The following is a 12646-nucleotide window of genomic DNA, read 5'->3' as shown; positions in this document are numbered from 1 at the left end:
TCATGACAGACCTCACTGAAAAGCTGCAGCTGCCTTGGGGTAAATGTACAGGAAGGCTGCAAGCTTGTTTCATGAACGGGACAAAGAGTTAAAAATGCTTTCACAGAAAGTTGTGATGAAAATAGACAAAGTAAAGGAGTGATATTATCTTCTTTTTTTTTCTGTACAGCTGCGGAAACAGCAGAGACCTGGCAACTTCCCAGGTAATAGCAATGTAAGAATTGCTTTTACTATATTCACCCATGTCACACAGCTGGGCATAGTTGATAGAAGCAAGCAACACTCACACATCACTCAAGAAACACATGTCACGGAAAAAAAAGAAGTGTTAAAATTATCTGCTGGTAAGGGTGGATAAAAATACTACAGCAAAAAACAGGTGAAAATGTTTGAAATCAGATGGCTGATATGAGCTCCTGATGCAGAATTTGGAAACGAGTCCAGAAACAGAAACATCACGATCGTAAAAACCGACAACAATCAGCATAAAATGGCCACTTCCCCTTGTCGGGCACTAGATGTGGGTCAAGGTTAATCACATGATTCTCACCGTCCTCGCTTTCCTCCACTCGTTAGGCAACGAAACTGGAGAGGAGAAAGTCGAGAGAAGAATTGCGAGATGCGAGACACAGGAGACACAGACAGAGAAGCAGAAAGAAGAACATATCATACGCCAAATCACCTACGAAAAGTGTGCAAGGAAAGAGAGGAGAAGAATGAGAGAGAGGAAGCATTTGAGAGGAACCATGGGGGGAGGGGGTAGGGGGTAAGGGGATGGGGGTAGGGGGTAAGGGGATGGGGATAGGGGGAGGGGCACTGCGCTTACAAAATTACGCACGTTCCCTGACAGCTTCAAAACAGAGAGCATCACTCGAGGCGTGTGACACACACCGGTAAAAACACCGATTAACTCTCAACACAAGTGACTCACAGAGACATGTTCACATTCGGGAGGCTTGTTCGGCCACGTCAGGCTGAACATTAAAGCGGTGAGAAGAGTTCCATTCATGAATGTGAAAGGTCCATTCACGCTGACAAGGGTGAGTGAGGTATTACAGCTGACAAGCTCTCATACCATGAAATAAATCAGTTGTTTCCTTGATATTAAAGCAGAGGGACGTATGCTCCATTTCATATCCTAAATGCAAATATTTGTAGTGGGTAAGTCAGCCAGGTGAACATGCAAAGGATAAAAGAAAATGGCTGAAGTCTGACTCTGCGATTTAAATTCTAAAGGAAGCATTTATATTTGGTTTATTCTTTAACACAAAAGAATCAACATAACCCCCCCCCAAAAAAAAAAAAAAATAAAAAAAAATAAATAAATAAAGGAAGAAGAAAAAGAAGAAAGTATTTTAAACAATCTCTTCACATTTTTAATTTTGGTTTTTGTAAATTTGATTGTTCCAGCAGTAAAGTAAATTATGATGACAAAATTCTAGTTCCAATACAGGGACCAAGATTAAAAAATTGATTGCTGCAACATTGTTGATCAACAAATTTTGTTGTATTTCATGTTCCTCAAAGATGGATGTCTGTAACACCCCCCAATAAGAACGTTGATTATTCTGCTCTGGGGATTTCTGTTACATGTTCAATAAGATATTAGATTTAGCCAGCTCTGGTGAAGTAAGGTCCACAATTGCCACAACCAGTGAGTGAACACAATGCTTGTTTCAGCGACCATAATATCACCTCAGCCAATGACAGATGCAAAGAAAGTCATAAGAAAAACTAAATGAAAGAACAACAAATCATAAATGCTTCAGAAAAATCATGGAAAAATGTGGAAAAAAAAACACCAACCAAAAGGAAGATTGACACTACAGTATTTCGCTATCATTAATCTAACTTCACTAATGAGACAAACAAAAACAGAATTGTGCTAAAAAACAGATTCAAGTCCACTGAATTTAGCGTTGTCACCAACATGTACGAATCTGTACCTCATGATGCGATGATCACACTCCTTGTGCTCATGTAAAAGTGTGGATGGTATTCTAAATCATTCATAAAACAGCTAGCGGTTGGTGACAGTAAATTGGAACAGTTATGATAAACCCAAAACAAAAACTCATGAAAAACATTCTCAATTCACAACAACGATCCCAGAGTTGCACAATACAGAACGGGGTGGCATATGCTAATATTTGCAACAAAAACCAAAAGGGGGGGGGGGGGGGGAAACGGATGTCGAGTCAATTTTAAAAGATGAAAAAATAACAAAACTGTAGTATGAACGCATCCCAGCAAGAAAGATAAGCTCCTGGTAAGTTTTATCGAGGATGATCGCACAACCTTGAACCATGGCTACACGTTCGGCGGGAGAGAGTGTAGAAGTGCTCAGAGATTCACAACCTGATGTGCCTTCCCTGTCGCACTTCCCCCGCACGGTCGGTCGGCAGCGGTCTATATAATGCAACACTCAGCGGGCGGCCAAGTGGAATGGTATCGTGGTGACCGTTAACCCACTTGTGTACACTATGAAATTTAACCCTCAAAAGAAGAAAAAGAAAAACTCCTTATCTCCTTAATCAACCTAATTGTGTGCTTGCAGATCTGCCCTGCAAAAAGAAAAATGATAATAATAAAACAAATCACTCTTAAAGGGATATATCAACTGCATTCATTTTTTCTTATAGTCAGTTAGTATTCCCTTTCACTTCTCCTTTTTCTCTCTTTCATATGCCTGATTGAGCACTGTGTAAAACAATCACAGTCTGCTGTGTGTCAGACACACACACACAAACACACACACACACACACACACACACACACACACACACACACAAACCACATAGATTAGTCTAAGGCATGCAAGCCCCTTTTTTATTATTGATTGTCCATATTAACAAACAATAAGAGATTAAAAAAAAATGCAACTAGCATACCATAGGGTCCATATACGATTCATCAGCAGCAGAATGGTGAAAGTCAAACATTCCTTGTCTTCCCTCGACGTGACATCAAAAGTTTTTTTGCAAGACAGCCTCATCGCTATGAAGTATGACATTTGCCTCAAAATACGTTGGACATCAATGCTACTAAATCCCTTCAGAATGGTGATGTCCATAGACACAAATGCATACAAGATAGCGTCACGCCTCAGCTATGACGCCTAGTCTGCTTCCTCCAGACCCGCATGCATGAGCTCCTGAGGAGACCATTCCCTTGTGGGGGAAGGGGGAAATACCCTCTGAAAGAGTAGGAGTTCTCTTCATGCAGAGTCTCTGTACATTCTCCAACCTCAGTCATAACACAACATGCTCCTCGCAGATTGTCTGAAAACCTCTGGCAGTGCAAGCCTACAACGGCTTCATATGGGCAGTGGGAAAGAGTATAAGAGGGAGAGAGAAGAGAAAGAGTAATAGAAGATTATCCCGCGATTATCTTGCCCGATTATCGCACGTTCATAGGTGACACACGGCTGCCACTGCCCCATGCTCCGCGGCTCCTGCATCAACAAGCAAGCGGACACCTGGGAGGCAGGGGGGAGTCGGCTTACAGCTGGTGTAGCGCGAGGGCGCATGAATGTTTTTACTGTAAGTTATACATATGGCGAAAACAGATGAATCAGCTGTTGAGACAAAACCCAACAATGATTCATCCCCATTGTTTGGCAGAACGAGGAAAAAAGAGAAAGAAATATAAACAAAGGGAATGATATCAAGAAAGAGAAAGAAAGATAAAAAAGGGAATATATCAAGAAAGAGAAAGAAAGATAAGCAAATGGAATATATAAGAAAGAGAAAAAGATAAACAAAGGTTATATATCAAGAAAGAAAAAAATATAAATGAAGGGAATATATCAAGAAAGGGAAAGAAATATAAACAAAGGGAATGATATGAAGAAAGAGAAAGAAACATAAACAAAGGGAATATATAAAGAAAGAAAAAGAAAGATAAAAAGGAATATATAAGAAAGAGAAAAAAATAAACAAAGGTTATATATCAAGAAAGGGAAAAATATAAACGAAGGGAATATATCAAGAAAGAGAAAGAAATATAAACAAAGGGAATGATATCAAGAAAGATAAAGAAAGATAAACAAAGGTTATATATCAAGAAAGAAAAAGAAAGATAAACAAAGGGAATGATATCAAGAAAGAGAAGGAAATATAAACAAAGGGAATATATCAAGAAAGAGCAAGAAAGATAAAAAAGGGAATATATCAAGAAAGATAAACAAATAAAAACAAAGGGAATGATATTTAGAAAGAGAAAAAAGATAAACAAGGGGAATATATCAAGAAAGAGAAAGAAATATAAACAAAGAGAATATATCAAGAAAAAGAAAGAAAGATACACAAAGGGAATATATCAAGAAAGAGAAAGAAACATAAACAAAGGGAATATATCAAGAAAGAGAAAGAAACATAAACAAAGGGAATATATCAAGAAAGAGAAAGACAGAAAGATTAAAAAAAAAAACAACTGACAGGAGTCAACCAATTGACAGGTTGATCTTTCTGAGTTAAGAAGCCATTTTGTTTGAAACTCCTGAGCAACTGTCGTGATGCTTATCTGAAGATGCATTGTGGTAATCCAGAGATATCAATGCATGCTCAGGTCGTCCACACCGAAGACTGTCTTTTGGGTTCCATCCAATCGCGGTTGCGAGAGAGGCCGAGAAGTTGAAAGAATGGGACAAATCAAATCTAGTCCAGCTATTAAATGTTGAAACTTTGATAATACCTTAGGAATCCATACGCATGAAGAAGAAAGATTTGGTTCGAGTATGAATTCTATGATTCTCTTTTCGGTAATTACCTTGTAGAGCAGTCTGTGGGGGTCCGGTTCCGTCTTGTAGGGCACCCGAGGAGCGACGAATGGGCCAAACTGGGTCCTCTGTTGGATCAGCTTACGAGCGAAAACTCCGAGCACTGTAAAGATGAGAGGGAAATAAAACAGAAAAGAATTAGATAAATACATTGTCCATTTACTGTATTATATCAAGAAAGTTTGCTGAAAATTCTGACCACAGACCACAGAAGTTGAAGGGTGAGAAACTGAACACAGCTGGTGATATTGCATACTGATTCGTTGGAAAGTTGAAGGCCAGAGAAAAAAGAAGCAATTGAGGTTTTATGTCAAATGCACATTCCAGTACAATACGTATATATGCACTGAAAATTGCTTATTGGGTATGATTTCCATATTATAGCAGGAAAGTATTTTTAAATCAACCATAATTTTCTACCTGTCATTCATATTTGGTCAATGCACAGTTTTCTGATATGTACTGAGTATTAAAGGGATGGTACAGTATTGGTGGAGAGGAGAATTGGGCTTTTAACTTTTTGCAAGATACCAAGAAAACACTTATGAAATAGTACAGAGCATACCATTTTAAGAGAAATTCAAAGTTTATTTGATGAAAATCGGGTTTGGAATGACCGAAACATCCAAAAACAAAGTAAAACAAAGCGATCGTAATAAAATGTGCATCCCACACTTTGTTAGAATCGCTCTGTTTTGGATATCTCAGCCATTTCAAAACCAATTTTCATCAAATAAACATTGAATTCCTCACGGAATTATATGCTCTTTCATATTTCATAAGAGGTTTCTCATTATCTTCGCACCAAAAAATGTTAGAAACCTGAAATTAGGTCTCAACCAAAACTATACGATCCCTTTGAGTTGTTACTGATTTTGCAACAAAGACAAAATTGCACTGTATTGTATTTACTCTAATTTATTTTAGTTGTGTGTGTGTATGCACATGCAATGTATAACAAACATTCTGTAGTAATTTCTACTTACCTTTAATATAAAAAAGTAAACTGTAATCAAGTAGTAAAAACCAATCTCACCTATGGTCAGAAACACCATTATTTCATATGTATAATTTTCATTCAATTTAACTCTTTCTATGTCTCCACTTATCACCATCATCATCTTCATAATCACCATCATCACCCTCATCATCATCATCATCATCATCATCATCATCATCACCATCATCACCATCATCATCATCATCACCATCACCATCACCATCACCATCACCATCACCATCACCATCATCACTGTCATCTTGTTTACTACAGCTGCGTGCATGTGTGGGAAAGAGTATGCTGTCAACAATTCAGAACAAGTATTGAAAGATATTTAATTGAGCTGAACTCATTCTCACCAACCAAAAAATTTGGGTCTTGTGTCCTCTATATTTATCTCCTTCTCCCCTTCCTCCCCCCCCCCCCCACCTCCCCCCTCCCCTCTCCCCCACGACTTCTCCCAGTTGACACAGAGTCACACAGCCCTGAGTCAAATGTTACGGCATCCCTATCAACAGCATCCCAAAAGGATGCGGGAGAGACAAGTGCATCAATATCAATCTTGAGCAGAAAACATTTGACACTATAGAACGGCATGGAACAGTGACGAGTCAATCTCAACACACTTGTTCTCTTCACCAGTTGAGGACAAGCTTTAATATTTTGCCATAACACATATTTCCCGTTGACACCTGCCCGAGTATACTCTACACTGTAGAAAAAAAAATATATGTGTTGAGAAGGCGCAATCTCTTTTCCATGTCAATCATTACTGTCGCAATTGTTATCATCAGGAACATTGATTTAATAGCATGATTATGACGGTGGCCGTGTTCACTGTCATAATTGTTTCAAATGTATCATTACTATTACATGTCATGATTTCTGTCATCCCTGTACTAGTAGAAGAAGTTGTAGTGGAAGTACCATTTACAATGTAGTAATAGTGGTAGTAGTAGTAGCAGCACTTAGTAGTTATACAAATAGTAGTACTGTTACTTTTCATTAGCACTATGAAAATTGACATGCAGTGTATTTTCTTTGTGGGGGAAGGGGCTGGTGATTCAGTTTGGTTTAAAGGGACTGTACAGTACTGATTGAGGTGGGGATTTATGTTTTGAACATTCCTAAGTAAGATAATGAGAAACCTCTTATGAAATATGAAAGAGCATGTAATTTTAAGAAGGATTCAATGTTTATTTGATGAAAATTGGTTTTCAAATGGCTGAGATATCCAAATAAGTGATAATAATAAAAGGCGACAGGCCACGCCCTTTATTAGGATCTCTTTGTTTCACCTTGTTTTTGGATATCTCAGCCATTTCAAAACCGATTTTCATCAAATAAACTTTTGATACCCCTTAGAATTGCATGCTCTTTGACGTCTCATAGAGTGGTTTCTGGATATCTCGCAAAACGTTAAAAGCTAAATCCTCACCTCAACCAGAACTGTACACACCCTTTAACTACGAGTCACCTACAAATGTATGTTGATGGAACTATGAAATCATTTGACATCAATATGGAATCAGAAAAAAACCCAAAATCTCATACAGCACTCATACAGACGATGAAGAAGAAACCCTGACATGACTGAAGCTACACAAGCTGTGGAGTGTATTAAGCGTAACAGACCAATTCATCGACCAAAGTCAAGTTCGGGTCACATATCAAATCAAGGAGGATGAAACATAATACGACCAGCCCGATTACTTCCCTTGCTGTTTCTAAAAGTGGGAGCTCTGGATCGTTAAATTGCTCTAGCAGGTGCATACTCATTGCAGTTTCATGGTGCTTGCACTATTTTGGGCGTACACAGTGGCACATTTCCCCCATACGGCATCATAGCCATCAAAGTTCTAACGTTTATGTTGTGTATGATTATCTGCCATGTAGGATAGTGCTAGACATGTTCTTTTAGGTAATTTCTGTGAGATTCATAGTGAATTATGTTACGCTACCGTATTGTAACACAGTATAAATGGATTAAAAAGAAATAACTCTGTGTTTGTAGGGATGCCAAAATTGTAAACAGCAGTACAGCATTCTGACGGCTGGAAGGCATACATTTATTTTTGGTGGAAAACTGTATTTTAACTTTCTTGTGATCGTCTTCAGTACAAGTAGTACAATTTTGGGATAAAAAGTATTTTACATGAAACCTCCAGTTTATTTTTGGCAAAAAACAGTACATAATACTGCAACAAAGTAAGAATTAATCTGTGTGTGTGTGTATGTGTGTGTGTGGGGGGGGGGGAGGGGGTGATGGGTTGCACTGGTTGGGGGTTGTTTGAAATGACAGAAAATGTTATGAAAATACTTTATCTATCATTCCCTATGAAAGTGCAGAAAAACAGATAAGGAGAAATACACAAAAGTTGATTTCAAAGGGATGCAATTTGTTTTTATTGCTGCCTTTAAAATAGAAGAAAATATAACAGAGATTTTTAGTATCTTAATCGATGTCTTTATTTTCTGCAGATTGCATAAGTGTCCAATACACTTTCATCAAAATTCTAAGGAACCGTGTGGTTTATGCAGCTAAAAGTATTAGTGGAAATTCATGACATTTTGTCATTTATATCATTAAGAAATGAATATGAGATATTAACCCATTGAGGATGGGCTGATTTTGCTACAACACGCATTTCCCATAGACACTTGCCCGAGTAAACTCAGGACTCGTCCTCAACGGGTTAACAGGGCCAGTCAGAAGATACATCTTTCTGTTTTTTAATGATATGGGTAAAGTGATATAGAATAGGACTCACGACTTAGAAATTTAATTTCAATACTAATGTTGCAAAAATAAATGAATGCTAAACATTAAGGTTAAATCTAAACGTAGCTCATGAACAGAGATTTTGATTGCCCACAGTAATCCTTCAATTTAAAGGATGGCTACCTTTAAAGGGATGGTATAGTTTTGGTTCAGAAAGGGATGCAGGTTTCCAACTTTGTGTGTGTGTGTTTGTGAGATAAAGAGAAACCTCACATGAAATGTGAAAGAACATGCAATTCATAGAGGAATTCACAGTTTATTCGATGAAAATTGGTCTTCAAATGGCTGAGATATCCCAAAAGCAATCCTAACAAAATGTGACAGGCCACAACTTTTATCAGGATCTCTCTGTTTTACCTCATTTTTGGATATCTCAGTCATTTCAAAAATGATTTTCATCACATAAAATTTCAATTTCCATTAGAATCATATGATTTCTCACATTTCATAGACTGGTTTCTAAATATTTTTCAAAACATTCAAAGCTGAATCCTCACCTCAACAAATACTATACAGTCCCTTTAATGTGCGGCTCATCAGGAACCTCAAAACTCGGGAAGGGTCAAGGGGGTGGGGTGGGCAGAGAATGAAGACAAAAGTGGGTCGGGTATTCCTATATGGCTTTGGACTAAAGATATTGACCTCCACACTCAGAAATGACACCACACAAATAAGAAAACATGATCGTGACAGATTTATGACTCCCATCTCTCTGCCCAGTGATCCTAAAAATAGAAGAAGATGAGGCCTGGGATAGTTTATGACGACAATCGGTGTGACCCGCAGATCAATTTGGTTTATCTTTGTGATAGATGTAGGAAACCCATCAGAATGGACAGTTTCAAATGTCCGATTTCTGCCGACACTTCCATGTTCATCCTCTGGTGAGGATTTAAAGGACAAGTTCACTCAAATATATGAATGGATTGAGTGAATGCTGCAATGCATAGTAGAGCACATGAGTGAAAGTTTGAGGTAAATCGGACAATCCGTTCAAAAGTTACGAATTTTTAAAACTGTTATAGTCTTCTAATCCGGCAACGGTGGCAATGAAAGTGAAGAAGTTTTGAACGGATTGTCTGATTTTCCTCAAACTTTACCGATGCTTTCCACTTGTATTGCTGCATTCACTCAGTCTACATATAAACTTGGGTGAACTTGTCCTTTAAATGATCCGATACATGTATATCGTATACCACCATCTCGTGCAAGATCCACGCTACCAATATCGGGCATGTAGAAGATTTGGCAAATTATTACACATGATGTCCTACAAGGGGCTTTAATTTCGCAGAGCTGATACGGCGGGCGATCGAGAAAAATTTGAGGGTAATTTGACAAAAATGGGCTAATCTGTGACCATCTGAATGTCAGTATCACAGCCTTACTGCTTGGAAGTTGATGTACAGAATGCATACTTTCTAGTCTAAATGTTACATGCTTGCATAATTGGTTGACACTCATACTGTAGGCCTACATGAAAATGGCGGATAGCCCTCGGAACTCTTTATAATGATCAATAGTACGGTGCAAGGGGTCATTGTGGATGCCATGTATGTAACGACTTGAATCACACTTGGACGCGCTGAATGCTAGATGTAATCACACCTAAAGTATCTTGACCGCTTCTTGAACCACGCTGCCGATGTGAGCGGAGATGCCATGACCCTGCCTCATTAAGCATGGGGAGGCGTTCACACCGGAGATTGTCATCACGGCATGGCATGTTCATACTCCACAATATATGCAGAAGCAGCTTTCATTTGTATGAAAAGAATCCTTTCTAAAAAGATACAATAACCTGCACATTGCTGGACAATCTCCACCATAAAACAAACTTCAGATGAGTTTATTGTATATGCAGCAAAAAATCCTAATTACTGTAATATTTTCACAGTCAAAACATCCATAAAGATATTTCACTTGGAAAACAATTTCTAGACAAAATATAAATCTTACAATTTGATGGTCTACTTTGGAATATTTTCCATAATAGGCTGGCTGCAAGTAAATACACGATATGATGCTAGTTAGTAAGGAGACACAAATAAGATACACTGTGTGTGCAATGAAAGCAGCACATCACTGATGGCTATAAATCAAATTAGAATCTGGAGCCACAAGAAATTGCACTATGAAGACAATACTACAGCAAGAGAATTTTGGAGTTATAACACTGCCGAATGGTATGGGCATAAAGCAAAGATGGGTGTATGTAAAAAGAGCTGCAACACACTGTACATGTATTTAGCACACAAGCATACAATGTACTTGTACAACATAGGCCTACATTGTATGCATTAATTCTTCTCTATGTGAGAGCCTCCAATACACCATCATCAACGTCTGGTGTGAACTGACCGGCAGTGAGAAGTAAAGCCTTGTAAGGTGTGAACAAACACATTGTTGGCATCAGTTTCTTGGAAATTCAATCAGACTCAACATGCTTTAACCTTTTTGATGTCACTCTCTAAGTGTGTGATGGCTTTTCCACCAGAATAATCACTGTCTGAGTATGAAAGAGTTAAGATCTATAGGACATAGAGTCTTCAACAGCAATAACAGCAATAAACTTCAGGATCGGGTGGGGGGGGGGGGCTGTTGGGATGGGGGAGGATGATTGGGAAAAATATAATCTGTCAATGATAGGAAATTATGAGGTAAGAACTCATGTCAAACAGAGAAGAGAGGTGTTAGTTTGGTATTACCTGGGGGGGGGGGGGGGGGTGGGAGAGAAAGATAAAGAGAATGTGTGTATGTACATTATGTGCGTGCATGATTAAATGAAGGCATGTGTAAAAGCGATTAAATAGGCCTATAGGGATAGTTGTGTATAAATCCCATTTGTGAATGTGTGTGTATGTGGAAAGGGGGGGGGGGGTAAATGTTATTGTGTAATAAATATGAAAGCAAAAGAGAGAGAAGAGTATACAACGTATAAGTCGTGCTCTGAGTATGCAGTAAGTGTTTATGGGTGTGATGTGTATAGCAAGCGAGAGAGGGGACGAAAGACAAGTATCATACAGTGTATTAGATTGCTGTGTGAGTACAGATGGGCAGAGGGAGAGAGGGGTGGGGTAGTGAGGGAGAGAGAGAGAGAGCCAAGGAAGAAAATGTAACGCCATACACCTGTCGTGAATCATCGCTGAGTACTGCTGGACGTTCGTCGTTGTTGTCGGTGACAAGAGATGACAAATGTCAGTGATCTTTCAGGAGCGCTCCACTCCAAACCTCGCTGCAGTGATGTGTCCAGATTACATGTGTGAAGTGCCAATCAACACTTCATCAAGACAGGGGAACACTGTTTTTTTTTTTCCCTCTTCTTCTCTTTGAAAGCCAGTTGAGAAGATTCAGAACTAGATGATGCTGATTTAATACCTCTTTATGATCTAAAAGTGCTGGACATTTGCAAGTGTTAAAATGCTCTTTGATGGAGCCTCTTCACAAACAATACATGTGGATAATCCTATCAAAAATAGAACCATATTCTATTTTTCATGTTTTTTTAAAATCACCATTCAACCCTTGAAAACTGTTTAGATTTTACAGCCTAGATACAAGCTTGTTACTAGTGGCATGTGAGATGTTTAAATAAATCTTGAAAGTCACATCATCAAACAATGAGGAACTATGAGACTACTTTGTTTGTGGAGTGACACCCTTCTTTGCTCTTCTTATAGATTAGCTTCAAGGTGAAATATTGCAGTTTGAATAATTATGTTAACTTGCTGAAGTGGAGATTTAATGATAATAATAATAATAATAATAATAATAATAATAATAATAATAATAATAATAATAATAATAATAATAATAATAATATAATAATAATAATAATAATAATAATTATAATAATAATAATAATAATAATAATAATTATTATTATTATTATTATTATTATAATAACTATAATGATAATAATAATGATAATAATAACAATAATGATAATGATAATAATAATAATAATAATAACAACAACATCAATAATAATGATAATAAGAAAAAATAACACTTATTTAATGCTTAATACTGACATTTCTATTCAAGCGCATTAATGCGGAAAAAATATAACGTCAAAAAACAG

At 37.7% G+C, this 12646-nt stretch overlaps 1 protein-coding gene across 1 annotated transcript in view; it reads right to left on the bottom strand.

Moving 5' to 3' along the window:
• The window catches only part of LOC139728956 (uncharacterized), an 80272-nt gene that overhangs the window by 49151 nt on the left and 18475 nt on the right, over positions 1–12646 (bottom strand). The window contains exon 2 of the mRNA XM_071639886.1: positions 4771–4883. Coding sequence (XP_071495987.1) covers positions 4771–4883 — 113 coding nt within the window. The remainder of the gene's footprint in view (positions 1–4770; positions 4884–12646) is intronic.

This window comes from Diadema antillarum, unplaced genomic scaffold, assembly GCF_040938485.1.
Source record: "Diadema antillarum isolate AM-2024a unplaced genomic scaffold, OU_Dant_1.0 scf00000020, whole genome shotgun sequence".
In the NCBI taxonomy this organism is placed as follows: Eukaryota; Metazoa; Echinodermata; class Echinoidea; order Diadematoida; family Diadematidae; genus Diadema; species Diadema antillarum.
Note: the sequence above shows the minus strand (reverse complement) of the source record. Positions and strands in the feature narration are given on the sequence as shown.